At 40.4% G+C, this 15,111-nt stretch overlaps 1 protein-coding gene across 1 annotated transcript in view; it reads right to left on the bottom strand.

Annotated features, from left to right (window-relative positions):
• Window positions 1-15,111, bottom strand: part of REPS2 (RALBP1 associated Eps domain containing 2) — a 91,193-nt gene that overhangs the window by 42,422 nt on the left and 33,660 nt on the right. Inside the window, exons 3-8 of the mRNA XM_088532766.1 lie at window positions 13,008-13,156; window positions 11,190-11,313; window positions 8,208-8,305; window positions 5,762-5,900; window positions 3,524-3,587; window positions 1,702-1,844 (exon numbers count right to left, since the gene is read on the bottom strand). Coding sequence (XP_088388892.1) covers window positions 1,702-1,844; window positions 3,524-3,587; window positions 5,762-5,900; window positions 8,208-8,305; window positions 11,190-11,313; window positions 13,008-13,156 — 717 coding nt within the window. The remainder of the gene's footprint in view (window positions 1-1,701; window positions 1,845-3,523; window positions 3,588-5,761; window positions 5,901-8,207; window positions 8,306-11,189; window positions 11,314-13,007; window positions 13,157-15,111) is intronic.

The following is a 15,111-nucleotide window of genomic DNA, read 5'->3' as shown; positions in this document are numbered from 1 at the left end:
ATCTCCAGACAAGGAGACTCCACAGCCTCTCTGGGCAGCCTGTTCCAGTGCTCTGTCACCCTCACAGGAAAGAAGTTCTTCCTCCTATGGAGATTAAACTTCCTGTGTTTCAGCTTACACCCCTTTTCCTGTCACCGTCCACCATGGAGAAGAGCCTGGCCCCATCCTCCCTACAATCACTCTTCAGGTACTTGAACATGTTAATCAAATCTCCTCTCAGCCTTCTTTTCTCCAGGCTAGACAGGCCCCAGCTCGCTTAGTCTTTCCTCAGATGATAGATGCTCCAGTCCCTTAGTCATCTTTGTCGCTCTCTGCTGGACCCTCTCTAGAAGCTCAATGTCCTTCTTGTCCTGGGGAGCCCAGAACTGCACCCAATACTCCAGATGCAGCCTCACCAGAGCTGAGCAGAGGGGCAGGATCCCCTCCCTCGACCTGCTGGCAACACTCCTCCTGATGCAGGCCAGGATCCCATTGGCCTTCTTGGCCAGGAGGGCACACTATGATTCCTTCTTACTCTTAGTACTTATTTCCATTGCAACTTTATACCAAAAGGCGTAATATGAAGACACACCAACAAGACCATGTAGGAAGACAAGAACTCACATGGAGGAGCTTACAGTCTGATCTATAACGAGAACAGGAGGGAGACTAGCGAACAAAGTCATGGTCATGGGGGAAAAAGGGTAGTTGTAATTATGACTGCCGGGTATAATTAGAGTGGCTAAAAGTCCGGATGATTTGGTAGCGTACATTTTACAGGAGCTTCTCCTCTTGGATATGAAGACAGTGGATTATAGAGAACTTGACTCCAACAGAAATTACTTCAGTGATCTGATACAGGGTGAATATTAATTTTCCTAACTACGGCTTGATTTGCTCTTCTCCTGTCTCTTAATATATTCAATGCCATCGAATTTAATGGAGATTTTATTAAGTCTTAAATATTATCCCTTAGCACTGTAATTATCATCTGTGATTAATGCTCTTTGCCCTACAAAGTCATGCACATTTTTAAAATGGAACAGAATGTCTTTCAGTGTTCATATGTAATTACAAGAGACATAACTGAAGAGAACAAATGAAAGGGCTTGTCTTTCACTTCACATTGGTACTGAGGTGTTATATTTTGGATTAATTTATCCTTGTTCAGTGCAAATTGTACAAGCCCCTGTCATTACTACAAATTACTTACAGCAGAAGCCAGTCGATTACAGAAAATGAGTTACAAAATAAAAAAGTCGACCTTTGACTGAACTAGTAATAGCATCCAGCTAAATAAATTAGCACAGAAAGTTGCAAAGCAGATCAGAACCATTTTCAACACATCTTCAAAAGACAGATGCATATGTGAAAATCATTACAAGAGTTAAAAGCCATATACACCATGCAAGATTATCTTTGCTACAGGCAACCACATGCCACTTTAGCCATAATGTCACCAGAAGTGCACTGGAGCAAAGAAATACACATTGGGAGGCAGGTAAACGCTACATTTTGCATCATCATTTTATGCTTTTACACATTCCTTCTTCGGCAATCACTTTGTTATCACATTTAAAACCCTCACATTTTAAAAAAGCAAGGGAAGAGGCAGTTGCTTACTCAGTTTAGACTTCTACTCTGCCTGCAGCTTAGAAATACAAATCTGCACTGCGCACACATAGTGTTTCTGAGACGGCTGTGGGAAGAGGCCCGGCTCACCTGCTTGCAGGTAGTCGGGGAGCAGCGTCTCCGGCAGCGTCTCCGGCAGCTGGTATCCGTTCTTCCTGGCCACGACGAGGTGGAAAGCGGCACAGAACTCGGCGAGCGTCAGCGCTCCGTCGCAGTCGACGTCGCTCAGTTCCCTGCAGACACAACAGTCACAAGTTCCCCGTGCCACAGCCTCAGTGCAGCACACGCGTGCCATTGCAGAAGACATGGAAATGCAAGTTGCAAAAAGAATCATTTTAATTTCAGTATAAGACAAGCATCTCTGATGCACGATTCCAACTACGACAATTCCCAAATATATGGGAACTTGTGTTTTAATACATTTGCCCTGGGGAAATCAAGCAAGCTAATTTCGTTGGGTTTTTCTTTGTTAATAAAGCACTGTTTTTTGTTATACATCATATCACACAATGCAATAGTATAAACTGTAGTGTGAAATACATATTCTGTAGTTTCAAGAGTGAAATTAACTTTCCAGTGGGTTGAGCCAATTTTGGCTAATTCAGACAGGATCTTAAACTGGTTCAAGCAGAAAAAAAAATAAAAATGGCCTTCAGCAAACTTTTAATGGGCCGTGTTGACTAGCCGCAAAGACCGAGGAGCTAAACTAATGTTTGTTACAACTTTAAACATTATTGTTAAATTGCTTGTTCAAGTTGTTCTCCATTTAATTCTAGGATGCTTCTCAAAAAATGGAATTGGATTTCAGAAATTCAAGAATTCAGTTTTATAAGCTAACTTTTCTGCACAAAGCAAGTATTCCTTTATTATTAACTCAGCGATTAACATAGACATGTAACTTCCTATTCTTTGAAAGTAATGAGTATTTTTCAAGCTGTTGAGGTCATAGTTACAAAGACTGAAACACCCCATGTGTTTAAGAGAGACACAATCTGATAAGATCATATCACCTCAAAATTTTAATGCTTTTCTTTAAATTTTATGCAAAGAACAATTTGTGTCAGCAATGTAAATAAAATGTGCGTTGTTTCTATATTGGATTATTTTTCTTAAATAAACTTTAAATTAAATTCCAGTGTTCACTTCCCCCAACTGAATGTTTCTTCAGTTCTTTATTTTCATGACTCACAATGCACTTTGAAAAGATTCCAGACATATTCTTTGACCCCAACAGATGTTTAGGCTCTGGTAAGCTTTTCTTTCTACCTTTGTGAAAGTATATATAGAAATAGAATTAAAACTCTATCAGCATTTCTGATCAACGTTTAAAACTGTTTATTCTTCATGCCTACACACAAGGACTGCACCGAACTACAAAGCATTGCATTGTTTATGAAAATATAATAGCATCCTTGTCAAATTTTATTGTGTACAGTTCCATCTAAGAATGTTTCTAAATAAGCTCATTAAAAATAAGTGCGGTTAGGAAAACACTGATGAATTATGTAGTTGCACTTATTAATCAGACCTCATCTGACAAAACACAGCCAGAAACACAAAACCAACAGTGCATCTAAACCCTTCCAAATGTGCTTCCCCTCTACAACATTTCACCAAAAACGTCAGTTTGTTGAGCTAATGATCCTGCTTATAACATATGCAAGAAGAGCTCTCATTATATCGCTGCTCAAATCCTCCCAGTCCCACTGAGCAGGCGAACATGCCTAGAAAAAACAAGCGTGTCAGAAAGATCAACGCGCGCCCGGTGCTTGGGCCAGGGAGTGATTCTGGAGATAAGAGCGATAATTATAATTAAAGCTGGTTTTTAAAAATTTAACAAGTTCTTCTGAATTAAAGATATTAAAGAAAAAAAAAGCAAGATACACATCCCAAAAGCTACTACAGTACTTACCAAATGTGAGAAAGCTCTGGAATGGGAAGCTTTGATTTTGTGAAGAAATTCTTTGCCACGGAACCTGTTGGGAAACCGTGCCTTATCAGCTGCTGAAAATTGATTCTCCCCTCACTTACATTTGGCCAAGGCTGCTGCACTAGAAACAGCCAGTTACTCTGCACTCAGCAGACACTCTGGTTTACCCCATGCTAAGAGAGATGTTGGACCATTTGTATCTCAGGAACTACGGGACAGGGAAAGGAGACAGAGCTGTTGACCTCATTTCTCCATCCCTTCATATGGGAAAAATAAATAAAGGAAAACACACTGCAGCCCTTCTGATCCTCACCAGCAGAATTCGTATGTCACCAGTAATCAGAAGGTGGACACTAGAGACTCTGCTTCATGCAGAAGTCTTTCTGTGTGTAGCAGTGTAGTGTTGGTGAGTCCTAGATTGCCATGACTTTCCCTTGTCATGCCCAAAAGGTAATGAAAGAAAAACAGAGGAGATTCAGGAGCACGACCAAGATCCATTCAGTCTATCATCTCGTCTCTAAACCTTGAATGCCTACAGAAGCATGTGGACCACGACAGGACCACAACAAAGTTGTGTCATGACACAGCTCCAGAACATCCCCAAAACCTTCCACCACGTGTGACTGATGAATTCCTCAAGCATTTTCTCTCACAGATTTGTTAAATCACTTTGTAAACCCAGACAAACTTCTAACATCTATATCATCCCACAGCAAGGATTTCAACAGTTTAATTGCCTTAGGATGCTTTAGAAACTAGAAGTTACCATTTATGAACAGTACCTCTGGATGTGCAGGGGCTGTCTGAGAATCTTGCTCACCATAAAGCACAATGTATAGCTCCCAAAGAGGCTACATACGCACATGAAAATGCATATATATATATATATATGCACACACACAGACACATACATGCATGCGTGTGCGGAAAAACAATACTACTGAACCAGCATTTTCTCTTCTCTCTCAGGCAAACCATATGGAAAAGACTGCATTGAGGCAAAAAAAAAAAAAAGGGCAAAGAGTTAATTTCGGCCAGCATCAAGTAATTTATTTAAACCTTTGGCCAGATCAGAATCTGTTGAAACGCAGATGGTGCTGAAGAGCAGTAATATAGCAGGGCTTAGTAAAGCTGCCTCAGTTTAAAGCCTGTGACTTCTTCCTTGCCAGACAGACTGTCAGTACCTGCAATTGCTTCCTCTCACAAGCTGTCTGATCTGTCTGTTCAGAGCAAAAACGCAATCTCGATACGCTGTGAGAGTATTTTTACCAGGTGTGTGCTCTCCAAGATTTGCCATTAACCACCTACACACCAGAGTCTCCATCCCTCAGAGCCACAGACACTCAGGCTTGGCCACACAGAGCAGTTAACTGGTGCTTGGCTTTCATCACATCCATGCTGCCACTTTTCTGCTGGAACGCCTGAATTTTTCCTTTTTCATTTCAACATCCTGAAGGTGTGATCCACAAATATCGTTCCTCAGAGTGATGGGGTTTATTTCCATTTTTATTGAACAGCAATACTTCTCCCTTAGATGCAAGTATTTTCCTGACGTGATGACTCAGAGTATGGCCTCGCATCTGAACAGCAAGGCTTCTTTCCCCCTCAACAGATGTAAATGCTGCACTGCAAATAGGTATCACTTTGTTTTAGTGACAAGTTACAGGTTTTCATGTTTCTTTTTCCCTTAGTTAGACAGGCAGCTTAGGCAATAGAAGGAACGTGATCTGCATCACTGTTAATGCTTTCTTCTTTGATCCCAATCAGTTACATCTCCATAAACGCATGGAAATAACGGGATGACAAAGTACAACGGAAAGCAACGTTTGGATTTCTTAGGAGGATGCACAGAGGAAAGGGCAAAAAGAAAAAGAAACTCGTCAGATTCTCAGGTGAACTACCAGGGACTGAAGCAAAAGAAGGAAAGACATTTTGCCTGCAATATTAAAGCAGGTGTGATGCACTTGGCTTTTCATACAGTCAGCAGAACAGAACCACTTCTGACAGAATTAGCATGAATATTTAGAGGGGGGAAAAAAAAAAGAAAACATAATCCCACAGGACTGTTTGGTGTTTCAGTGGTTTGCCTTATCTAAATAAAACACAAACAACTCTTTCCATAAGCATACGCAGAGAAAATTAAAAATACATATATACAGCACTTGGCGTCTCTCAGCCTTGTCTCCCTGCTCGACACACAGGCCACAGGGCAAACATCACCTGAAATGAAGGCGTTCAGGTCGGGCTGCAGGGAGCGGAACTGGTTCACGTAATAGTCTCGCTGCTCCTCCGTTATTCTCCACGGGTCGTCGGCGTAATGGGCGCTGCTGTCCGGCGGCTCCCGCTCTGCTGAGAGAGACTGAAGAGAGAGCCGCTGGCACGGGGGCCCGCGCGGGCCTGCAGGGCACGGGGCGCCTCACGAAGCGCCGTTCCCTCCACAGCGCCCGTGGGCACGTTCCTAACAAGAGGCCTGGCGGCAAGGGCCGGGCTGGCTCCGACTGCACCCACCCAGGGGGACACCCAAGCGGCCCCCTTGGCTTTTTGTCCCTTCCCCCAGTTTTTGTAAAACCTCTACTTCAGGAAGCAAAACATTCGGGAGGAGAAGGACCTGCTACGACTGAATATTTAAGATGTTTTTGGCCTGAATGGCAAACATGCATAAAGAGGGAGGGCAGGAGCAAACAGTAACCACGCTCCAAACAACTCTGAAGCATTTCTCTGTCATATGTGTCAAGAAAGCGAAAATAAAACACTGGTTTTGAAATACATCAAAAGATCCCTGAAACAAGCAACATCATAAAGCTGCAAATTAAATTTCATTTCAAAGCGCAGCACACATGCACCCAATTTCATTTTATTTTCATTTATCTGAAGATCTTTTCCTGAAGCCCAGGTGACATTTTATTATGGGTGTGGAAAGCTAAGCACTGGCAGAAAGGTCCCGAGTCCCTGGTTCTTATTTATTTAGGAAAAGCTCTCCCTTATTTTTATTTAAAAAAACCCCAAACTGTATAGTGTAATACAAGCAATTCAAAACTATTAGGAAAGATGCTCCTTTTTTCTATGAGGGAGCTTTAGAAATTTTCATTTCAAAGGATTGCACTTCAGTGACTCTTTAGGTATATTATTTAGTCTTTCTACAGTGCTTTTGCATAACTCCAGAACGTGAACAGAATTGACAACTATATGACAAGATTTTACCCTCAAAAAAGTGAAATGAGACTAGTAAAAAGGAAATTTTGAGCTGTATGAAAACAAACCTCAGTGATAAGCATATAGCTATGTTAATCAGTCTGGTTATTTCTGCATCTTAAAATTCCCCAACATTGTTGCCCCTGGAATAGAGATTATCGGCACAGACCACTAATGACATCAGATTTTTAATCACTAGCACGTTCAGTCTTGCCTTTCATGTTGTTAGAGAAGTCAGTACCTAACAATGCCATCAGCTGATCTGATCTCCACATATTCCTTCAAAATTGCCTATTCTGAGGAGATTAACCACTGCTAAGCACATGGGAGAATTTGTGAGAAAATGGTTGGTACAAACCCAGCCATCTAGATAGAAAATGGCAGTGCAAAAAATCTTCCTTATAATAATTCAAAAGACCAGGGCTTTTTTATTACTATTCTGATTTTCTGCTTGAAGCATGCAGCTTTTTTTTTTTTTTTTTTAAGAAATACTTCGGTGTTTGCTATTTTTTCCTTACATCTAGACTCTGAAAAAGCAATGGGAGCACTTCAGAACCTTGTGCCATGGCTCAAGTCTTCATTGCCCCATGCCACAGAGATGACCGCTTGCCCTCGAGGACCTCTTGGTGCCTTTGCCACCTGAAGGTTCTTGCTGTACTGGCAGCTGAAAGTACAAACACTCTCCACATCTGTCCTTTGGTACCATGAGTTGTGCCATTACTGGCTATGTCTCTGCAAAAATGGCCAGATGTTTTGGTCCCATTTCAAGATTTCTATTTTAAATGAAGAAGGAAAGGGAAAGGAGAATTTCCTTACACTGAGAAGTACAACCTTTAGAAATAAATTCACAGCCCCTAAAACCTATGGAAAGGGAAAAGAGGTATAGCAAACTATTGTGATTTGCTTTTTTTGGTTTTGTCATTTGAAAAGTCTTTATCTTCTGAACATAACCTGGCATTCCCTAAAACTCTTCCTGTTAGATATGCTAGGGTTAAGATGCATACTAGATACCTAGAGTTTCCAAAAATAATAAAGTATTACTATATCCTGTACAAAAAGGCATGCTTGGGAGAAATAAACTCCATTTCAGTATGTTTCTCTTGGAAGTTAAAACTAAATCAAAATAAAGCAGACCAGAAGAGGCAGAGAAAGGTACATTGTGCTTTCAACATGCTTTCACTTTTGAAGGGAGGATTCCAAGTCTGATTCTTCTATACTATTTGCCTGTACTTTTTGTTTTACTGAGCTTCACCACTTTAATTACATCTTTCCTTCCTTCAGCTTTGCTTTTTTCTTTTTTGCACGCTAAGGTGAAAAAAAAAAAAAAGCATCCTTCAGCTTCTCATCTAAAACTATCAATGAGAACACATTTTACTTTGGGGAAAAGAGAATTCTTTTGCCCTTTTTCCCCCTTTTAATTCCTCTATTGCTTCATTAGTATCATTATTATAGAAAAACATGTAGAATTCATTACTCGGTTAAGAGTTGAACATGCACGTGCAGATTTGGCTCCATAATTCCCTGATGCTGGTCCATCTTGCTGGTGAGTAGAATGTCTGACTTCATAAGGTGCTGCAGACATTTTAAATAAAACAAATAAAAGGATAATAAATAAGGTTCTACTAGGCTAAAGCAACAGCTAAATATTACAAGCTCAACCATCAGTCAGTGACTTAATGTCATCATAACAAAACTCATTTTGACTTCTGCAATGGCATCCCAGCTACATGCTCATCTTCCAACATACATCATTCTTCTTTAGGCATTACTGATAGGAACTGTCCTTTTATCTTACTAGATGACATAGATCATTGCTCATAATGTTGAACTACATATAGCCTGCCTGTTTATTTATAAATTGTATATATTTCTGGCCTTACATAGCAGAAGACAATGTTGCAAATAATAAGAAATAAACTGAGCTGCAGATAAGCTTATTTTGACAATGTTATCAGAATAAATCACTAATCTTCCATACACTCTTCTTCCCCCCTCTCTGAATTCCAATTGAAAAGCAAAGTAAGATGCTCAGCATATCTCACCATCTGAAATAAAGTTAGTAAAGAAAAGCAACAGTCACGTCTTCTTTAGCTAAGTCGCTTGCACTCCGTTGCAGCAAATATAGCAAGCAATGACATAATGCCTATTTAAGAACAATGTTTTAAAAACATGCCAAGTACACAAACACAAAGACAACTCACTTGCAAACTCTCTTACAGAGTAGTAAACTTCTGCTGATGGGGTTACATTAAAAAGGTAACACTAAAAACTTAGTCTGCATTAGACAGATGCAATTTAAGAGACTCTTGATGAAAAAGGGTAACAAGAAAGCTTAAAAATGTATTAAGCTCAGAAAGATCTTTAAAATTATATCCATAATCTCATTAACTTCTATGTGACCTTATCCTGTATTGGTATCTATTTTTAAGTCCTGTACAAATAAGTTTTAATTTCAGAAAAAAAAAAAAACCCACACAGGAAGGAAACTGTGAAATATACAGAAGTATTTAAAGAGGAAATGCAAGCACAAGGCCAAACGGCTGTGTGTTTGCTATCAAGATAAAATTCAAAAACTAACAAGAAAAAGCATAAAATCCATTAGTACATAGTCATGGTTGCAATACAGAGGGTTGACTTTTAAAATGTTCTTAAGACACATTGTCCAGTTTCAAAATTATGCTTTCAGTACAAAACAGGCTAAAAAGCTACCTCTACAAGTACATACACAAGTGAAGTTTCTTTCAGACCTACCCTTTGGAGCGATCTGCAAAAAGACCAGGAGGTTAACTTTAAAGCCAGAAAGAACCATTAGGTCACCTAGTCCACCACCTGATATTACATAGGTCATAACATTTTACCCCACTGCTTCCGTTCAGAACATCAACATGCATTTGACCGAAACATTTCTCCAGAAAGATATCTAGCATTGAGTTGAAAAATTCTATGCTCTTAATTTAATCCTCATTACTCCCTGGAAAATAAGCATAATTTCCTTCCCCTGCAGGATTCTATCTCCTTAAAAATTCAAGCAGTTGAATAATTAATTTTAGAAGAATCTGACACTCCAATTAGGCTGGATTCTCCTGACTCTGTTCACTTTGCATAACCTCTGATTCCATGAGGAACTGCACTGACATTAACAAAAAAATACCTCACAGCCCTACACCAAAAAAAGCTGTAACCCTGACATAGCATGGAAAGAAGTCCAGAAAACAGTACTGCGCTCTACAGGTATTACACCCTGAAGAGCAATACACTAAAATATGGGAGGTTATTGGGATAGTGGTCTGTATCTGCACATGTGCCTTTTGTTTGAGCAGAACCTCTGCTCTTGATGTATTAGAAGATAATCTCACCACTGTTGCTTATATCAGAAGTCAAGCAATGCTGTTTTAATTAGCTATGCTGAGGGTCAGGTGAGAAAATACCCTGCATCTGGTGGCTTTCTTAATCTACAATTCAATGGATGTGAATCAGTACTAATATGATTTTTATTTAGCTGGAAGGCCATTTGATTGTGTTCAAATATGTTTTTATCGTGGTTGCAATTAGCTTCAAAATGTTTTATTGCTCTGTTTATTCACTCATTTGTAGCTCATTTGACAGCTGGTAAAGGACTAACATATTACACTTTTCACTCACTACAAACTAATTCATAGCAGTCTTCTTGCCTTTCCAGTCCCTTTCACAGAACAGCCCAATATCTGATGCCCAACATCTTCACCATCTTTGCTACCAGATGTTGCAATTATGAGAGGAAGGACGCCTCACTAGCAACAAGAGGTCTAAACCCTTGCTAAAACTTGGCTTCCACCCCAAAAAGTTAGCTTCTGTCTTCCTAAGATATACAAATATCTTAAAAGGTTTTGCCATTAACTTTAATGGAAGGAAGATCAAGGACAAAACATGTTTGTAGGGCTTTATCTCTGTTTATTTTGTCTAGGTTACATCATGGGCCTGTATTTATACTCATGCCCTATTATTACTTCTGTTACGTAACCAGAGAGATTATTATCCTTTACAATAAACAGAAAACCTTTGTTTGCAGGAAATTTGAAAAGCAGCAGAGCAGTTACTCGGATCAGAACTGGGCTTTTCTTCTCCTCTAACTAAACAAGAAGCATCACGCACTCTAGGGATAGTCACTAAGTTTCCATCATTGGGATGTACTGCGCACAGTCTTGTCAAAAATTAGGTACTGTCATTCATCTGTGAGCAGTAACACACACATCTACCTAATTTACCAGAAAGCAAACAGGGAGATAAGATTGAATAATCAGAAAGAAAAGCTTTTATGAAAAATGGAATTAGATGATTGGATCATTCTCCAAAATCCAAGTCTAATTAAAACTTGAAATCATTAGCCTGATTGTTAGTTGCATTTGAAATTCAGAAGCTTATAAGAAGAAAAAAAAAAGAATTGAACACAATGTATGCATCTCAATTTTTATCCTACCTCCGTGCTGCTGCTCCAGCCCATTTCTTGATTTACTATATCCATAACTTAGGGCTGTTCTCTGGTAACTTGATGGAGAAGCAGGAGGTGAACAGATTGGTGACATCGGAGGAGATTTGGGTTCCTATTTCAAAAGCAATCAACAGAAAATGGAATTTTGAGATGACAATAAAATGACCAAGTAATTTTGCGTGACAATTCAAACACATGCAACCTGATGGGCAATGAACATTAAAACACAGCAGCTCTTTAAGTCCCTTTATTTTCATGAAGATTCGGGAAAGGGAAAGGGAAAAGGAAAGGGAAAGGGAAAGGGAAAGGGAAAGGGAAAGGGAAAGGGAAAGGGAAAGGGAAAGGGAAAGGGAAAGGGAAAGAAGAGAAAAGAGGAGAGGAGGGGAGGGGAGGAGAGGCGAGAAGAGGAGAGAAAAAGAACAGCACGAAGGTAAAGACAGGCTTTGGTATTAAGCCCTCTTCTAAAAGTGAAGCACAGCAAGGCTTAACAAAGCGTTATAGTTTGCAGCTTAAGACATTGTACTTCCAAATATGCCTGAAGCGTTTGTCAAAGGCTTAATGTTAGCAGCTATCTTTGAATTTACATATCATATTTAGCAATGTGAATGCATTTTTTGTTCGAGAGAGCATTTTCCATAATAAAACCACAAACACACACCCAAAAAAACCCCCTCTGACTTGGTATTTTAGGCATTCTGTGGATTTCCGGGTGTAATCGGGTATCTATCCTATAGTAGCCGCTTCCCACTGACTTACAGAGATTGTTTGAGAGAAGGATGTGATCCTGAAACAGTGGGAAAGGAAAACACCACCACAAAAACAACTAGAAGGAGCCAGAGGTTTCATGGCAGCCTTCTGCTTCAGCGTCAGTACATGCAGAGAGATGTACACACTCTTCTTCCTCACCCTGCTCCTTCCTTTGCGTGTCTTGTCACCAGCTCATTACTGCTGGGTAACCTCAGGCTGGGAATGCTGCTACTCACACTGCCGCAGGGTCACGAATGCACACACACATTGCAGGAAGATACAGGGCCTGCCGCAAGGCATTTACAGGGTGACCTGATACACTACCAGAAGAGAAGGTGTCAGGCTTAGGGGAAAAAAAATACGCAAATAACGCTTGCCCTGTCAGGTCCCTCGCATTTGAATGAGCATTCTCAACCCTGCTAAATACAAGTAACACAAACTCATTTTGGCAACATTATTAAATTGGCAATTCAGGACAGCAGAAACTAGCAGGATGTTTCACTGAGGGCAAAAGAAAAATAGATTTCTTCTAGGCTACTCTGCTGTTATGGCTGGAGAGACTAGAAGGAAAAAAAACACTGTAGCCTTATTCCACCCCAAACAGTGACTCATAACGGGCTTTCCCAACTTTCAACACCTCTCTTCCAACTGAGTATTTCTGTAGCAACTAAAGATCACACTTACCATGAGAAACTGTTTGCTTCCCTGTTTCTCTCCCTTCTTTAACACACAGACCTCTATTTGCCCAACCACCCCCTGCCTTCTCCAAGAAATAGTACTAAAAATAAGTAGGAGGACAGCATTGAAAGAATTTCTACAGAATATTACAGGGCTGATAATTTTATACAAGTTCACATAAAGAAATTCCTTTCAGGGATAAAACTGATAGATGACCAAAAGAAGCACAGAGTCCTAATGGGTGTTATTTGCAAGTAGGGAGTTCATCTCATGTATAGTACTGTAAAGCTAAATGTCTACGTGCATGTAGTCATTTGCAGGACTAGGCCCAAAAGGAGTATGCATAATGATATATTGGCCTGAAGGAGACAGGCCGGTTACCTGTTTGTCCCCTTCATCTGTTCTTTTGTAGGAATTTTTTTCCAAAGTTGCATGTGGAACCTGAAATTTAACTCCATGGGGTTCTGCTGGATTCCCATAACGTATCTCACTGTCATTTTTCATCGCCATAAACCGTGGCAGAGGCAACTCTTCATTAAAAGAAAGAAAAATTCAATTGAGTCTATGGTATATTAGAAGTCTTTGAAGCAGTATCATATCGCAAAACCAATGGAAAAGAGTACTCTTTATATTTTGTGATATTTGTAACTAAGGAACTCGTGATTATTTTATTTCTTAGTGAAAAAATGTGAATGCTGTGCAAAGCTGCATTCACTAGTTTTATATATCTTTTCTCAATGCAAAGAGAAAGAAATAAACCCTGTGTGCATTATTAAAGCAAGTGTCAAACTCATTTCCTGCCTTGGAAATGTTGTCTAAAACAAAAAGAATGGTTTCCCAGAGAAGCTGTGGGACTAATGAATTCCTTGGGTCAGGATCACAGTATCCTCAGCAGAGCCACCATAAAAGGAACAAATTAAAAATGCTAGGGTTCAGAGATCACTTTGAGGCCTGATGAGTCTATGGTGTCAAATTAATCTCTTTTGCTTCTGTTTTGCCCAGCAAAAAAGAATAACACTTCTAAGCAAATGCATCTTCAAGACAATTCACAATTATTTTGAGAAAACATCAGATTATTAAAAACCTTTATTTTTGTGCACAGCCACCCTGTAAGATCAATACAACTGAAATTAACAGAACATAGGCTCCAAAATCAAGCAAAGCCCTGCATCACCTCTGTAATCATCTACACCTACAACTGCTAATGGAAAGATAAAGAAATCAATTGGAGGCTGCTACGTGTTACTCATCCCACTCTAAAAGCACTAATATATTTCAAGAGAAAATGCAATTAGCACTGGAAGTACTTCAGTAACAGCCAGTAAGCAGGATATCAATACAAGAACTGGGAGCATCCCGTTCACTCCAATTCATGCATTACTTGCAGATGTGGTTCTTACAAAACACACCCAGTAAATTCCACTTAATTTGGCTTTCTAGAAGCCTTTGTTTCTTCTCAAATTAACAACGGCACCCCTAAAAAGAAACCCAATGTGAGAGAGACAAAACAAGCTCTCTGTAGGGAAAACCATGGCCGACAAATCTAGGCTGCCTGTTTTACCCCTGGTTGAAGCTCTCCTCATAGCTACTTGCCATCCTGTGGTACCCACACTGGATCCCCTCTGCTTCGCAGGGAGCTCTGCAAGCGCTGGAGCTTGGCCAAGGAGCTGAACCAAGGCCGGTCTGCATGTGCCTGAGCCCACCTTTCAGCTGGCAAGGGGCAGCCCCGGGCATCTGCTCCTGAAAACATACCTGACTGCACGTGCTAGGGGTGACCTGCCAAACCACCCCTGACTACCAGGCTATCGACAGGGTCTCTCCTTCCTACCTTCCCTCTCATCTCACGGTCCTTTGCTCTATGGGCTTCAGCAGAGGGGTGGCAAGCGCTGTGGCCCAGGACACGTGCTTGTACAATGCTTCAAACATGTGCCTGCAACACGGGAGCGAAGGGCTCAAGCCTGTTCAGGCTGATTCACGACTGGAAAGTCATCAGTTATGAAATCCGAGCATGGCTGAGCATCACCAAGGCAAAAGCATCTGGCTTCTGTCATTGACTTGTACCAAGGTTTAACAACCTGAAGAGAGCTGCTTTCTCAGTTCATTACTAGACATCGATAAGCTCTCCTGAGAAGTACTTTTCTCCATCAGAATGGCACATTTAATATTAATGTCAATTCTTTGTGAGAGAGAAAAAGAAACCACACGTTTTAAACCACATCTAATGTTTTTTTCATACACATCAATGTAAAGTGTTATGATCTTACCACCACAGTCTGTTTATTTCAGAAAGGATTATCTTCTGAAGCTGGCCGGGGTTGTAAGCGGCCTGGAAGAGAAAGATCCCTGAGCTTCCTAAAACATTACCTCAATCCCAAAGAGGCCATCAGTCCCTGCTCTGGACAGCTTCTAAGATCAGAGGCTGAAGGGACAAAGAAATTGGTCCACAGCACTGAGCAGTCCATTTCACCTCATTTTTTGTAGTGCT

This window comes from Tinamus guttatus, unplaced genomic scaffold, assembly GCF_059628265.1.
Source record: "Tinamus guttatus ecotype Peru unplaced genomic scaffold, ASM5962826v1 Tinamus_guttatus_pri_ptg000470l, whole genome shotgun sequence".
Classification (NCBI taxonomy): domain Eukaryota; kingdom Metazoa; phylum Chordata; class Aves; order Tinamiformes; family Tinamidae; genus Tinamus; species Tinamus guttatus.
Note: the sequence above shows the minus strand (reverse complement) of the source record. Positions and strands in the feature narration are given on the sequence as shown.